Below are 14999 nucleotides of genomic sequence, written 5' to 3'. Positions count from 1 at the left end.
TGACGGAGCAGTTTGGTCGCTAGCTCCATGTGTGTCCTCGCCAGGAGGTCCCACCCACACAGAGTGACTGCACTAACACGACGTCCTAATGGGAAAATCAAACCAATGGCCATTTGGTTTCTATTAATTTCAGTGGACTATATCTTGGTGCAAAAAATAAGCATATTCACCACTCCAACCCATCACTGTGGCTCCCAGGAAGGCACATCCCAGCTTAGGGACAGCTCTCACGAGTGGACATTGGGAGGCAAATGCTGCATTTTGGCTTTTCTCCTGTTCCCTATTCTGCTGCACAACTGGTATCTCCTAAATCCACTGCAGCACAGGGTTTTATACTAAAATATTTAAAAGTTCATAAATAAGTCCAGCATACAGCTGGCCGCCTGGGTGTTTACACTTCACATGGCAAATGGGGAAAACAAGTCATCCTCACCAAGTTCAGGAATGCCACATGAATCCACTCTTCAGATGGATTACAGAAGTCACCCACAAGCATTATGGCCTGGAGAGCAGACACCCTTCCCCTGCAAACCTGCCTCTTTCGATAGGATTTGCAGGTCCCCGTGGTGAAAAAAAAAACCCGCTGTACTCTGTGGTGACACCAGTGCTGCAAAAGCATCTGCTGGCCCACACACTGGATGTGACGTGCAGGAGATGTGCAGCTAAGGGAGATTTTTCTTCCACACTAACAGGTTTTCAAGCCCAGTGTAATCTTTCATGAGCGTTATCCTCAAGTCTCCTTTTATTCAGACGACTTCTGAAAGACCACGTCTGATTTTATAACTCTTCCTTGCCCCACTATCACCCACATGGCTCCATCTCAAAGCTTTATTTATCATATCCCAGTCTGCAGAAATCTCTGTTTATAGGGACACTGATGGGAAACAGCTTTTCCATCTCATACAGTCTTCAAACCAGACTGTGCCAATTCCAGCTGAGTTGAGATCTTCCAGGTCCTGGGCTAGGAGAGCCCAGACATCTGCAAACCTCTGACAGCAACCTCACCATCTCAAACCATTAAAATCCCAAACAAGAGAGGACTGTAGTCTTGGTATACTTGGTACAAGTGTTCCTGCAAACCTTGTCGTATGGCAACAGTCGCTGATGGAGATGAGCAGGCAGTGGGCTACGCCGATGCTCCAGCACTGACTTCTGGTATCCTTTCTGCTGCCATGGCTGTCCAGCCGACGTTAAAATCGACATCCCAAACACCAGTAGCTGTAGAAACCCCATGGGAGGTTTTATACGCAAGATCCAATTCCAGTAACCATGTAGATATTGCAGCCATAAAAGCTTTCTGCAGCTGACCGAGAACTGCTTTGGCAGGATTTCATTCTCAACTTGAGGTTCACCTAGAACTGACAGACCTTGAGGAGTCTGCCATCACACAGGATTTGGGATTGAGCAAGCACAGCAACTGCACTGGGTCAGGGACCGGTTCCTGGAGCAGCTACAACTCAGTCCATCCGACCTTCCCCTCAGAAACAGGAGCAACATCTCAATATATATTATGGGAGCAGAGGTCACTGCTGTCCCACTTCTCCCTTGTCCTTGCTCCCCAAAGACACAGAAAAGGGGTGGTGTTGAAAGAGGGGAGGGCAAAACACAAACCCAGATCTCTTTCCTTTTCCACCCCACAACTGACATAACCCCCCTCCTTTCTCCTCCCTCATCATCATCTTCGCAGCACTTCAGCTAAAATGAACTCTTCACATGCGACTCTCGCATCCCTTTTCCACCAGCGCTCAAGTGCCAGGACAACAGACCAGGCAGTAACTTGTACCCAGTCTGAATTTAAAGCAGTTCGTTGCCCCTGAGGTTGCAGGCTGCAAGCCTTGCCCTCAGTTACACCAGAGCTTTTTCCTCCTTACCCCACCACTGCAGGTTCCCAAAGTCCTCCAAAAGCTCCCACTGCACAAGGGCCCTGCAGCAGCAGTTTCGCAGCTGAAGAGGTAGTTTCCTCAAACCCCACAGCAACCACAGGCAGAGCTGAACGCAGTTTTTGGTCTCCACATCTGTACTTTTACACCTAGCTCATCTTTAAGCTCGATGCTTTAAACAGAAATCCCAAATGGGAACAGCATGGGAGGTAAATCCTAAAAGCAAGCGCTCAAGTGGATCTGCAAGCACTGTTTCAGGGTCAGGATTGCACAATCCAAAGGAGGATCAAAACCACAAAGCACACATGACTCTGCCTTTTCACATCCCTTTCTATTATTCCCACCCCCTGCCACAAGCCAAGGTCTAGCATGCGTTGCCAGAAGGGCAAGACAAATTAGAAAGGACTAATTTAATAGCCTTAAAAGCGTGCCTACCCGTAGATATCGAGCACACCGATGAAGGAGTGCTGCTTGACAGTGGTGTGCAGGGCCTTGTTGATGCGCTGCATGATCCAGTTGAAGAGCTGGGCGTAGATGTGCTTGGCCAAGGCGTTCCTGGCATTCACCACTTGCTGCACGGACATGTTCTTCACGTACGTCTCGGCCGTGGTGACAAGCTTGCGATGGCAAAGCCAGTGCTGCATCTGGTTGTGCTCCACGCCCAACAAGCTGCAGAAGCTGTTCAAGTGCTCGTCGTCGCTCTGGGGGTAACAAGAAGCAAAGTCAGCATGTTGGTAACGTTCCAAAACTGGAGTTTTAACACTGGGTTCCCAGATCAGTGCAAGAAATTAGCAGTACTTCATAACTATTTAGGGAAATACCGTGTTTATCTGTGGCTGATAAGAAACAGAAAAGTGATGAGCACACATCCAGTTGCACCAGTCTTCATGCACATGGATGAAACGGCTCACACAGAGCTCTGAATGGTGGTACACCCTATGGCTTTCCTCTGCTCTGGCTATCCTTAAGGTCTCAATCTCCATAAAGAGCAGATTTCCACAGTGATTGTCAACAGGAAAGAGCACTCTCCACTTTACTCCTCCTTGAGCTGCAGCTACATGCTCCTTCAGAGCAACCTTGATTAATCCCCAAGTTACAGAATCATAGAATTGTTTTGGTTGGAAAGGACCTTTAAGATCATCAAGTCCAACCATTAACCCAGCACTGCCAAGCCCACCACTAAACCATGTCCCTAAGCACCACATCTACATGGCTTTTAAATCCCTCCAGGGATGGGGACTCCACCACTGCCCTGGGCAGCCTGTGCCAATGCTTGACAACCCTTTCTGTGAAGACATTTTTCCTGATATCCAATCTAAACCTCCCCTGGTGCAACTTGAGGCTGTTTCCTCTTGTCCTATCACTTGTTACTTGGGAGAAGAGACCAACCCCCACCTCACTACAACCTCCTTTCAGGTAGTTGTAGACAGTGATAAGGTCTCCCCTCAGCCTCCTTTTCTCATCAGACTTGTGCTCTAGACCCTTCACCAGCTTCATTGCCCTTCTTTGGACTCTCTCCAGCACCTCAATGTCTTTCTTGTAGTAAGGGCCCCTTTCCTGTAGTAAGTTATAGCTTAGAGTATGTCATTACACCATGCCTTTTACAAACTAACTCCATTTCGAATAACAAAGTTGCAAAATGTGCATTCCCAAAAGGGGTTGTGTTTTGCATAATCAATAAAATGAAACGTGAACTTAATTTTCTCTAGTGCATTGTACTTTTTCCCCCTCAAACTAAGACAAGGCAGTTCTGAGTCTCTATTATGCCAAGATAGCAGACACTGCCTTTTGGACAATGAGAAATCAATTTTCTTTTCCTCAGTGTAATAATACACATCTAAAGGAAGGAAACTGTTCTCAGTTAGATACGTGCTTGTATAGAAGCCGGATGGGTTTTGGGGATGGAGAGAAAAATGCATTTTAAAAGATCTCTAGGATGCTTTTTTGCTCCGATGATACCTTTTTGACCACAGATTCAAAGTCATAACAGGATTGATTTAATACCCCACAATTACATCTGAAGGTAATTAAACAACATGAACTCCATTACAGAACTCAACATTGTCGGAGCAGACCAGCTTTACATATCCATGTTGCCAAATATCAAGCAAATTACCCCCAGCATCTAACTAATTGAACACCCCATTATCTCAAGGGTAACACTAAAAGTGTGTGCAGAACCCATTTTAATACTTTAATTAGGAACAAACGACCCAGTCTGGGATTCAATGCTAATTGACAGGACAGTATTTTCCATATAATCACTTTTTCTGAACACAGAAACAGAAAAACCACCACGAAGGCATCTTTAGCCTTATTTATTCTTGCTAATTAACTGTGCGGAGCTGCTTTGAATACTGGATGGCCACATTCCAAGCAGCAGCCTCATGGCTTTTGCCTGTAGCAAAGCAGTTGTAGAGCATCACACCTTCTGCTGGTGGGAGTCACCAAGTCATTTAAGAAAGCAGGAAGAGTTAAAGATGGCTTGGGATGTAAGGTGGTAAGCAACCTTTGAATCATCTTGCTCATGGGCTGGCTAGAGAGGAGAAATAATGCACTATCTCCAGGAAAAAACAAAGCAACCAGGAAATCACGATGTGTTTTCGAAAAAAAACCAAAGAAAACCAAGAAGAAAAGGGCTTTCTACAAAAGGGCACTGCTGTGAAGCTCAACACAGCCAACATGGCCCAATTTATGAGCATACAAAGCTCCCCACATGATCCGCTCTTGCTGGTGACCTACCGATACGCTACAGGCATCGCCATCTCGTTCCCCTTGGATTTCCAAGTTCCCTAGGTGCAGAATGGCAGCGATTATCCTAAAAATGGTCGTCTGATGAGACTCCTTCACTCCTACGGGAACAATTGATAGTTGACTGTCACAACAAAAAAACTGCAATTTTCAGTTTATTTGAAAACGCTTGTGGTGTTTGATTTCCTTCCCAGGTTGTAGGGAAGGAAATTGGGAAGAAAAAATTTCAGAATTATCAGACGTCTCCCAATAAACTCATCATAAACTCTCAGTAAAGTCATCCCTCAAAAAATGATGGCGGAGACTGCGAAAGGAGCTCCTCACGTTATTTCTTTACCCCTAACGTTTGCATCAAAGCAATTTTATCACAGATGGGTTTAATACCATTGCGAACGTGCATGAAACCTACTCCCTAATGATCAAACAGGATCAGAGCTATAGGGGCTTCGCAGCTTTTATAGAACAAGGAGTTGCTTCTCTGCACTCGTAATCCAACAGTGAGATCTCCCTGACAACTGAAGCACAGAAATTACAACTTATTGCCGGTGTCTCACAAACAGGAGAGAAAATTAAAGCCGTACACACGATTTACAACGCCTGCAGACTGGTGCCACAGCAAGTCACCAAGGAGGTGATGCTGAGCTCTGTCTTACGGTCCCCAGTGTCTCAACAGGAGCTACGTGTTGTAGGTCTTCATTGAGGGTGTAATATATTATTGCTTTATATATTTTTCCGGCAGGCTTTTGCAGGCATTCCCAGCAGGAGCTTTGCTCAGCAGCAGCCTGCACACAAGCTTTCTTGCTGTATCTTGCATTTTTACATCCCAACTGGGTTTCTGTGTCTCTTTTGTGTTCAGTGCTGGTGTCCTAATTAGCCACCCAAGGTCTGAGACATCACCTGCTGGTTTTTGAATTATCAAGAGCTTCCCTTTCTCTCTCTTGGGACTTTTCTGTTATCAGCAGAGCGAGAAAAGTTTCAAGGTTACTAAAAGGAGCAATTCTCTGCTGTTACTTGGTGCTCTTAATTGGAGTTAAGCCTGGCTAGGATGGGGATTTGCAGATAAATCTGACTTCTCCCTGTTACACATAAAAAGGCAAGACTAGAAAGTGCGGTAGCAATTTCACCTGGCCCTGAACAGAAGCAGACAGAGCTGGGAAACACTGAAGGAAAATAAGGAAAGGGAGAGGAATCATGTGAAGAGCAGGAAAACATCATCAAATTGGCAGTGGAGAAAGATGCTTCATAGGGATCAGCAAGGAGAGAGGGGGTCTCTTTGGGGAGGCAGAGAAGGGAACCAAAGCAAGAATGCATGCAGCAAGGGGATAGGGAGAGGGTCTCCTGGGCAAGATTGGAGCTACCAGAAGCATCATATTTTTTTGAGTAGTTAACAGATAGAAGTCACACAAGCCAGACAAGAGGTGGGTGAAGACAAGACCCCACTGTCACCCCAAAGGAAAAGAGAACGAGCACGTCTAAAACACAAAGAGAACAAATTTGGGGGAAACACTTAAAATTAATCCCCACGCTCGCTGTCGGCACAGCACAGCAGCTGCGATACAGCTGCTCGGGGGGGATTTCACAGCTGCCTGCGAACATCATGAGCTCCTCTCCCAACAGATGAAATACAATGGAGAGGCACCAAAACTTACTGGGATTTAAAAATTTGGCTTCAGATAAATATTAATAAATTCTGGGAAAGTTTTCCACTGCAAAAATTGTTTTTCCTTGCAAACAGTCACTGCTGCAGGCAGGCTATGGCACTGTGTAACCCCAGCGTGCACGGGTGGTTGTTGCAGCAGTAGATTTTGCAGCTGGCCATGCAAACGCGGACTCTACACAGCAGGGATGTATTCAGCTCATTATTCCCAGGAATCAGCTACTCGGTACAATACTGTGATGGTCCAAGAAGTGACATCACCCTCAACAGATTGAACTGTAGAGTAATAGCTCTTTTCCTGCCTGGAAATAGGGTAAAAAATAGCAAGTCAAAGCTGCAGCACAGCTTTGACTCCAGAATGGTTTATTTAGGTTTCTCTTAAATTCAGCGTCCTCCTCCATTTCGTTGCTGCTTCGCAGATAGCTGCGAGAAACACTTCTTGTTCTAAAGAACAAGGTAAAGCCAACTAGGTCAATAAGAAGATGAATTTATACCTCTTAGTGTTACAGGAGAGCCATATAATTCAGGAAAAATACTGAAAAACATTTGCAAGAGACTTCTGCTGGGAAGCCTCCAAGCAGAGCAACCCCTTACCAAGCAGGGTGAAGGCGTGCCTGGTTTTCTCAAAGTCATCAGCATCATCCACGCCATCGATAGATGTGTCACCTCCCTGAGAAGCGTAGAAAAAGTCTTCGGCACATGCTAGGAGAGAAGAAACAGAAGAAATGCATCAGTAAGGAGTAGTTTTCTAGAGCGTGCGCTGGGATGCTCCCTGTCCCCCATTCCTGCCCATCCCCGAAGGGCACCTGCCTCCTTTAAACTATGGTTTATTTAGAAACAGATGAAGTATAACCTCGATAAATGACTGTAACTACTTCTTGCAGCGATAAAACCCCTTCCCCATGCAAAACAAGTTCAACCAGGGCAGAGCTGTGGTATATTTGGGATTTGAATAACTGCTCTATTGCACAGGTGCATATTATTTCAAATGCTAACGTTACTACTTTCATTTTTTTTTTTTTACCCCATTTTACACACCCATGACCTATTCAGACATTTTAACACCTTTCCCAAGTAACACCTTAAATCCAGGGAGCAAAGGGAATGAAGAAACATTTGCAGTGCCAGCATTTCACCATTTAAGCACCTGTGCTTTAGCTAAGTTATTTCAGGACAACGCAAAGCTAAATCCTAGGGAGATTGAGAGGCATTTCAAACGCAGCTACAACAAGAAGAGATCGCAGGATTTATATTCACTTTAAAAAGCTTCACATGCAATTGCCCCTCCTTAAAACAAGAACTTATTTGAGGCCAAAACCATTAAGAGGTGTGTCCAAGGCTGCCAGGCTGCTTGGCTAGCGCAGAAGGTGGACAGCCTCCCCATCCCACCCAGAATCTGTTCTCAGCACCAGCTTCAACTTGTTTCAAACCAGGTAGGAGGGACTTGTCAAGAAAAGCTCAGAAAGATCGATAACACAAACATATTTCCCAAGTATCATGAAAATAATGAGAAAAACAGCCTACTATGCTGTTCCACATCAGCCTGCTGGTAACATTTAAAATCACTGCAATGCACACTTTTTTTTGACTCACGTTGCCACCAGAAGGTCCCCAGCCCTTCCCAGCCCCCCCACGGGCTTTTGCATTAGCTGTACTTTCAGGCTGTAAGAAAAACATTTAATTCTCTTTGGCATACAAAGCCCTGGAGGTTTCAATAACTCTGCTCATTGCCAGAGCATCGGGAAGAAGGGGCAGAAAATGCTGATTGGGGTCAGAGCCGATGTCCATCCTGGTCCCCCCAACCCGTGATGGAGCACATCGCTTCAACAGCTTGACATTGCTGCATGTCACCCTGCAAGATGCATCCAGGGCTGGCAGTGGTTGATGTGACTGGGACATCAGCCTCCAATTTTAACCATCCACATTGGGATCTGCTTCTGCCTCAAGTCGTCTCTGTTATAACCGACTCCAATATTTATATTTCAATATCAATTATTTTAATAATAACAGAAGCCCTTTGATTCACTGCAAACAAATAAAACATATTCCTGCTTTGCACCATTGCCCAGGCCTCATTAAGTTAAACACCATACGTCAAAAGCACTGCATTGCACACCGATTCCTGCATTTTAAGTCAAATATTTACTTTCTAGTATAAAAGCAAGCCTTTAGGATCGCTCTGACTGAAGGGCCAACGCTTACTGGTTTGCTCTATTGGGCTCACATAAGTTTAGAGACTTTGTTTTGCAGCATTTTGCAATATAAAAGAGAGTAACAAAAATTTGCAATATAAAAGAGAGTAACAAAAATTCTTTGTATGTGTAAGACCCAAAGGAGAATCAACAGCTCCTACTTTTGATATGGAAAAATATACATCCTCCTCTCTAATAAAAGGTGGATTTTCACATCAAGATACCCCTTGTTTTGTGTAAGCCTGGGGAGGACAAGGTTGATGTGTAAGGTACAGCTCACACGAGGAAATAAGTCTGAGTTTTGACCAGTCATCTTGAGATACAGGCTAGTAAACCTGACGCAAAGTTGGTAATGAAAAAAATCCCTCAAAATAAAGAAAAATAAGTGAATTGTGTGCATCTGCACTCACAGAAAACTGCTCAGCACTATTAATTCAACAGGTCAGGGCAGAGCCGTGTTGACTCTGACATCCCTGTCCCCCAGAAGCCATCCCCACCGAGCGTGCGAGCAGCGTCGCATCTGACAGCCAGGAAAACATTTCGGGGAGGTATTTTTAAGCTATTGCAAGGTGACGGTGCAGGAAACACCAAAGGCACATTCCTAAGAAGCAAAAGGTGGTTTCACAGCTGGAGCTCTCCCACATCAACTCATCTCCCAGACTGGGTTGAAATAATTTATGTCTGAATTTTAAGGCGCCAGTGGACAACAGCATTACTCAGGGTATCTTGGCAAAAATGAAGAGCATAATCCCATGGCAGAAACTCTTGAAAGTGCTCAGAGACGTGCTCTGGGGTCATGTGAGTGGGCAATGGGACCAAACATGGGCTCTTTGATAGTAGCTGGGAAGCCACTGTCAGAGGGACATCATTTTGGGACCCTCAGAGACTGAAAGGAGCCCAGGTCCATCACAAGCCCTGACCTACGAAGCCAGGTTTCACACTACTGCTGGTGCACAGTGAATCATGCAGAACCTTCACCTCCTACCCAGGTGTCCTGGGACAGACATTACGGTTTCACCTAGACAAGTCTCAGAAGTTATCTTATGCCTTTGCAAATTCATGGATGCGGTTGTCTGGTTTGGTGTCGCTGTGCAGAGTTTGGACTACAGTTGGGTCATGCACCGAGGCTTACTGGTGACAACTGGACAAGAACAGGAGCGCTTCCATTTCAGCACCAGCACTCGGTAAGTGTGGCCAATGTGCCTACGGTGACCCAAAAAGTCATTAACACAAGCCTACAATTACCCAGAAACAGAAAAACCTCTCTCTCAATCTGCCACTCCTCTGTAGCCACGATGGAAACCTCTGCGAGACTCTGCAGCAGCAAGATGCTCTGTGTTGAGATCACAACCTGCCTTCCTCGCCATTTCAAATACTTAAAAGCATGTTTTAAGCTTTGCTTCTCTTTTTGAGCAACAGCAAATATTCAAGATAAAAAATTAATTACAACACATCTCTGCACCCCTTGCTGCAAGTGAAAAACCTCTTATTCAGGTGTCTTACAGAGGTTTTGCTGCAAATCCTGGGAAAAAAACCAACTTGGGATGCATGCGGGGAGTGAACCATTGACAGCCAATCTAAAAAACAACAGATTCAAAGGACAAAGCTGCAAGACACTGGCCAGATCAACCCATACTCACGCTTCATTTAAAATACAGATCTTTACATGAGTTTCCTACAATATTAACACATGATCTCCCTGCATCAGCTGGTGGAACCACAGCACGTGGTTCAAAAAGTAATTTCTACAAAATACACAGGCTTCTTCCATCATGGCTAACCTCCAGCAACAGCTCCTACCCACCAGCAGCACTTGCAGGAGCCCAACAGCACTGATCAGCGCAACACAAACTTCATACATACACTTTATGCAGCAAGCTGCCACACAGCAGAGGTAACAATGGCTGGTGTCTCATCCAAGGTGCCACATCCCTGGAGATGGCATGAGCAAACCTGGCCACCACTGGGGAGAAGCAGCCCTTCAAGCTTATCTCCCTTCACCTCCTCCCACTGAACAGGCACACACCTCATCATCGATGATCTGCATTTCTAATCCCACAATGTTTTCCTGTTGCCGTCACACCCAGGCAGCCACCACCAGCAAGCAGGGAGGTAGAAGTACTTACTTAGTCCAAGGTCTTTGAATTCTGGAAGACTCGCTGAGGCACAAAGCTGATAGAAGATGTGGTAGTTGCGCTCGTCCTCCGCCTACGTGGGGAAAATGCTAAGTTTACAGAGGCTAGAAGAGGTTACAGCAGTGCTCCCACCCTCAGCCCCCTGCCCACTGAGCCTGTGGCCACCCTGACCCCATCCCCTGCTTCCCACCATCAAGACCTCCTCGGTGCCACCAAGAAGATGGGGACTTTGTGCCACCTGGGAAAAAGGAGGTGCCAAGTCTTGCCCTGACCAAAGTACACTGTCCACCTTGCAAAGGAAATAACTTTTTATTTACTAATGTACACTAATATATAAATAATTAATAAATAAATATTGCCTTCCATGCCTTACCCCTCTCTGGGATAACTGGGCTAAATTAGCTAGCAAGCACTGCGTTGCAAACCAACAGTAGCATTAAAAGAGGTGGCCTACACTTGTGGCTTCCCAACGTTGTTTGGTTTTAAGACTTTTGTAGTTGTGTGGTTTTTTGGTGGTGGTTTTTTTTTTTTTTTTTGTGTAAGGACAAAAGTTTTGCAGGTGCTTTTGAGCTAGATATCAAGCACAAACCAAGAAAGCTTGTCCTGAGCCCTGCACAAAAAACCCACGGGATGTGCCACAGCAGAGACATCAGCCTCCTCAGCCCTTCTCCTGTCTCCCTTCCATCTTCAAAATTTAAGGCTGCTGCCTGCAATTTATTCTTCCTGGCTTTTTATGAGGTTTAGTAAAAATCTCAGCAGCTGCTCAGAGAAAGGCTTTCCATCCCTGTCCAGCAGCCAGGCCAGGAGCAGCGGTCCCTCCTCACAGCTCCAGCCTTGGGCAGACAGAGCAACAACCAGAGGTCAACTAAGGAGTATTCCCAGGTACATATTCCTCCAGAATGAGGTCACCAGGTTGGGATCATCAAAAACTGCAAAAGACTGAGCCTGAAAGACACATCTGGAAGCTGTGTCCACCAGGAAAGCTACTTTTAAAACCTTTTTTTTTAATTCAAAGAAAATAGTCAGACTATTAAATTCTCAGAGTACAACACCTAAAAGAAAGAAAAGAAGAAAAAAAAAAAAGTACAGCTCCTCACCTGGAATACAACTCGTGATTTTTCCAACAGATATGTCCTCATGTTGGCACCAATGATGTGGTATCTTTTATCAAAGCCGATCTGAATGTATTTCCCAAAGCGACTGCTGTTGTCATTCCTTATTGTTTTAGCATTTCCAATCGCCTGCATGAAACAAAATTAAACATGGATTTTTAATTTTTAAAATCATTTAAACATTTCAATTTGCAATCAGCGTTACATAAACAGTCATGGGAGGATTTGAGGAAAAACCCTTCCCACATGCAGAAGGCAGAGCAATGACGTGACTTTGGGGATGACTCTTCACTGAAAACATGGTGTCTCCAGAATTTTTATGGAAGAAAAATGCATATTAAACAGAAATTAGTATCTCTACAGTAATTAGATCATCTCCATCCCAACAGCCACAGCACTCCTGTTTTGTCTTATAGGATGCCTCCTCCTTTGCTCACGAACAGTCAACATTGGCAGCTTTCCTGGAGGGGACATGGCAATGAAGCCCTGTGAGAGGCAGGGAACCAACTGCAATCCATCTCCAGATGTTTGGGCTTTGGTCCATGGATTTGGTGACATGGCCAGGGCCCCTTCATGCCTCTCCAATGCCTACCTGTCACCTCCCAGGAAGGTAATGCTGCCACACGCAGTGGCAGAAGGGAGAGGAGAGAATGCATCCCACAAACAAATATCAGGGGTGAAGCACTGCAAACACGTGAATGCATTAAGCAGCTAAAGAATCATAGAATCATAGAACCGTTTTGGTTGGAAAGGACCTTTAAGATCATCAAGTCCAACCATTAACCCAGCACTGCCAAGTCCACCACTAAACCATGTCCCTAAGCACCACATCAACACGGCTTTCAAATCCCTCCAGGGATGGTGACTCCACCACTGCCATGGGCAGCCTGTGCCAATGCTTGACAACCCTTTCCATGAAGAAATTGTTCCTGATATCCAATCTAAACCTCCCCTAGCACAACTTGAGGCCGTTTCCTCTCATCCTACTGCTTGTTACCTGGGAGAAGAGACTAACACCCGCCTCGCTACAACCTCCTTTCATGCGAGTAGCGGAGGAACAACACGCAGACAACTCATTATGAGTGATAAAGCATGCATCACTTTATTAGCCCAGACAGCATCTATTTATACAGTGGATTTTAATTATGCCTACTAGTCAACTATTGATTGGCTGAAGCTCTACAAGTTACTTTTGCATATCCCTCTTACTTGCGGTTAGCCAGCTGTGCTTCCTTCTCATTCTCACGGCTCTCACTCCCCCTTTAGTTAGTTGTTTACGATCCCTGTCAAAGTCTCAGTATCCTTGCCGTTCTGCTATCATCAGCATGAACTGCAGTTTCGGCCAGGGCCTGAGGCCTAGTCTTGCTCGCCTCAGAATCTGCTCTGCTCGTACAGTTGTTCCAATGAGCCATGACCTTTGTCATGCAGCCAATCCCCAACAATTCCCCCTTTTTCTTTTTGTACGAGCAGGGCTTGATTCATTATGCGATCTAAACCCTTACGAAGGCAAGAGAATAAGCAAGAGCATGATTATTACAAGTATTACAATAATAACAAGAGTTGACTGATTTGTTAACCACTGTAGATATTCCTTTCTGATAGGTAAATAGATAGCATCTGAGTCTAGTCCGGTAATGTCTGTAATTCTTTTATGCACTTTGACAAGCAATTGTGTTATTGCTTCCAGTCTGGTATAAATTGTTGTTTTAGGATGAAAAACCAAAAAGAGTCCACTTGAGCATTGCCTTCTGCAATAAACCCAGGCAAATTAGTATGATTTCTTACATATAAAACATAAAACAATGCAGTTCGGATTTGAATTTCTTGCCACAGAGCTCGCAGCAATTCAAAAACACACTGATTACATATATGCTCTATAACAGATCTATCCAATTGCTTTATAATGCCAGCTACATATGCTGAATCAGTAATCAAATTAAAGGGAATGGGAAAATTCTGAAATATTTTTAATACAGCTCGTAATTCTACCACCTGAGGTGAACCCTTTTGTTGTACTACCATAGATTCCCACTTGCCATCAGAATACCAGACAAGGCCTGTCTTGCCTGTGTTCCCAGATCCATCCGTAAAAATGGTAATTCCATCCACAGGAGTGTCTGCGCACCACACTCCTGTGGCAATTGGAAGTTCCGCACTCAATTTTATAACAGGATGGGAGGGCAAGTGGTAAACAACCTGTCCCGAGAAATTCTCCATAGCTGTTTGCAAAGCAAAGCTATTAGCCACACACCACTCAAAATATTGAGCTGCAATAGAAACAGTTAGTGATGCAGGATCTCTGGCCACAAGCTCCCGACATCGCATCCGTCCTTTGATGAATAATCTGTGCCAATAGCTCTGTAACGAATCTGATCATTCTGAATTCCATTGACCAATTATTGCATACGGAATTTGCCTATCAAACAAAGTGATAATTTGTATTTCCTGATTCAAATCAATACGATGTACAAATTTGGAATGTAGCCTGCTTTCTATTTCTGTAATCAGTTGCTGTACCTCTGAAGTAGTGTGTCGTGGCGCTGTTAAAGTTGTGTCCCCTGCTAACAATTGGAATAGAGACTGCAATTGTGACCACGTAAGCCCCAAGTACGGCCGCAGCCATAACTTGAGCCTTATGTTTCACAGTACCCACTTTTACACATGCCTTTATCATAGCCTTCAAATCTGTTTTTCCAGGTAAAGCTTCAATGATCTTTTGACAATCAGCATTAGCATTATCCCTGTTTACCACAGGTCCAAGGCTTGGCAGCTGCACAGGTTAACCCCGTGTGGAAACACCAGTCCTGCGCTCCCTGAGGTTCGGGCTGCGAGTTAACTGCATAGGCCTGGAACTGGTTGGGAAGATTCATTTGTGTCAGCATACAGTTCCCCCCCCCGCGTTCTTTCTCCAGTTTCCCTGTATTCTGCAGCTGGTTGTTATCAGCTGACCTTGAGCATTATACTGAGACCTGCACAGCTTCACAAAATGCCCTAGCTTCCCACAGCAATGACACATCAAAACAGAGTTATCTCTCCCACTCAGCTTCAACTTCTTAAGGCAGTTTTTCTTAAAGTGACCTTCCTGTTCGCATGTATAATAACAATGAACTACCTTAATTGCCGCCGCAAAAGTTTTTGCTAAATGCTCCATCTGAAATGTGGTGGTTCCTACTTTCTCACAAGCATCCATTAGCTCAGTTAAGGTGGCATTACGATTTGCCATCCCTGCAACAACTTTTCTGCAGTCCTCACCTGTGTTGTCTTTCGCTAAG

General features: G+C 44.9%; 2 protein-coding genes across 2 annotated transcripts in view; both read right to left on the bottom strand.

Moving 5' to 3' along the window:
* LOC137675727 (adenosine 5'-monophosphoramidase HINT2-like) overlaps positions 1-14999 on the bottom strand; it is a 406008-nt gene that overhangs the window by 237983 nt on the left and 153026 nt on the right.
* The window catches only part of LOC137675643 (unconventional myosin-Vb-like), a 193713-nt gene that overhangs the window by 116692 nt on the left and 62022 nt on the right, over positions 1-14999 (bottom strand). Inside the window, 5 exon segments of the mRNA XM_068421828.1 lie at positions 2316-2581; positions 4623-4732; positions 6883-6990; positions 10607-10688; positions 11713-11856. Of these exon segments, the coding sequence (XP_068277929.1) occupies positions 2316-2581; positions 4623-4732; positions 6883-6990; positions 10607-10688; positions 11713-11856 (710 nt within the window).

The sequence above is a fragment of the Nyctibius grandis genome, chromosome W (genome assembly GCF_013368605.1).
Source record: "Nyctibius grandis isolate bNycGra1 chromosome W, bNycGra1.pri, whole genome shotgun sequence".
Lineage (NCBI taxonomy): Eukaryota > Metazoa > Chordata > Aves > Nyctibiiformes > Nyctibiidae > Nyctibius > Nyctibius grandis.
This window is presented reverse-complemented; position numbering and strand designations above follow the sequence as displayed.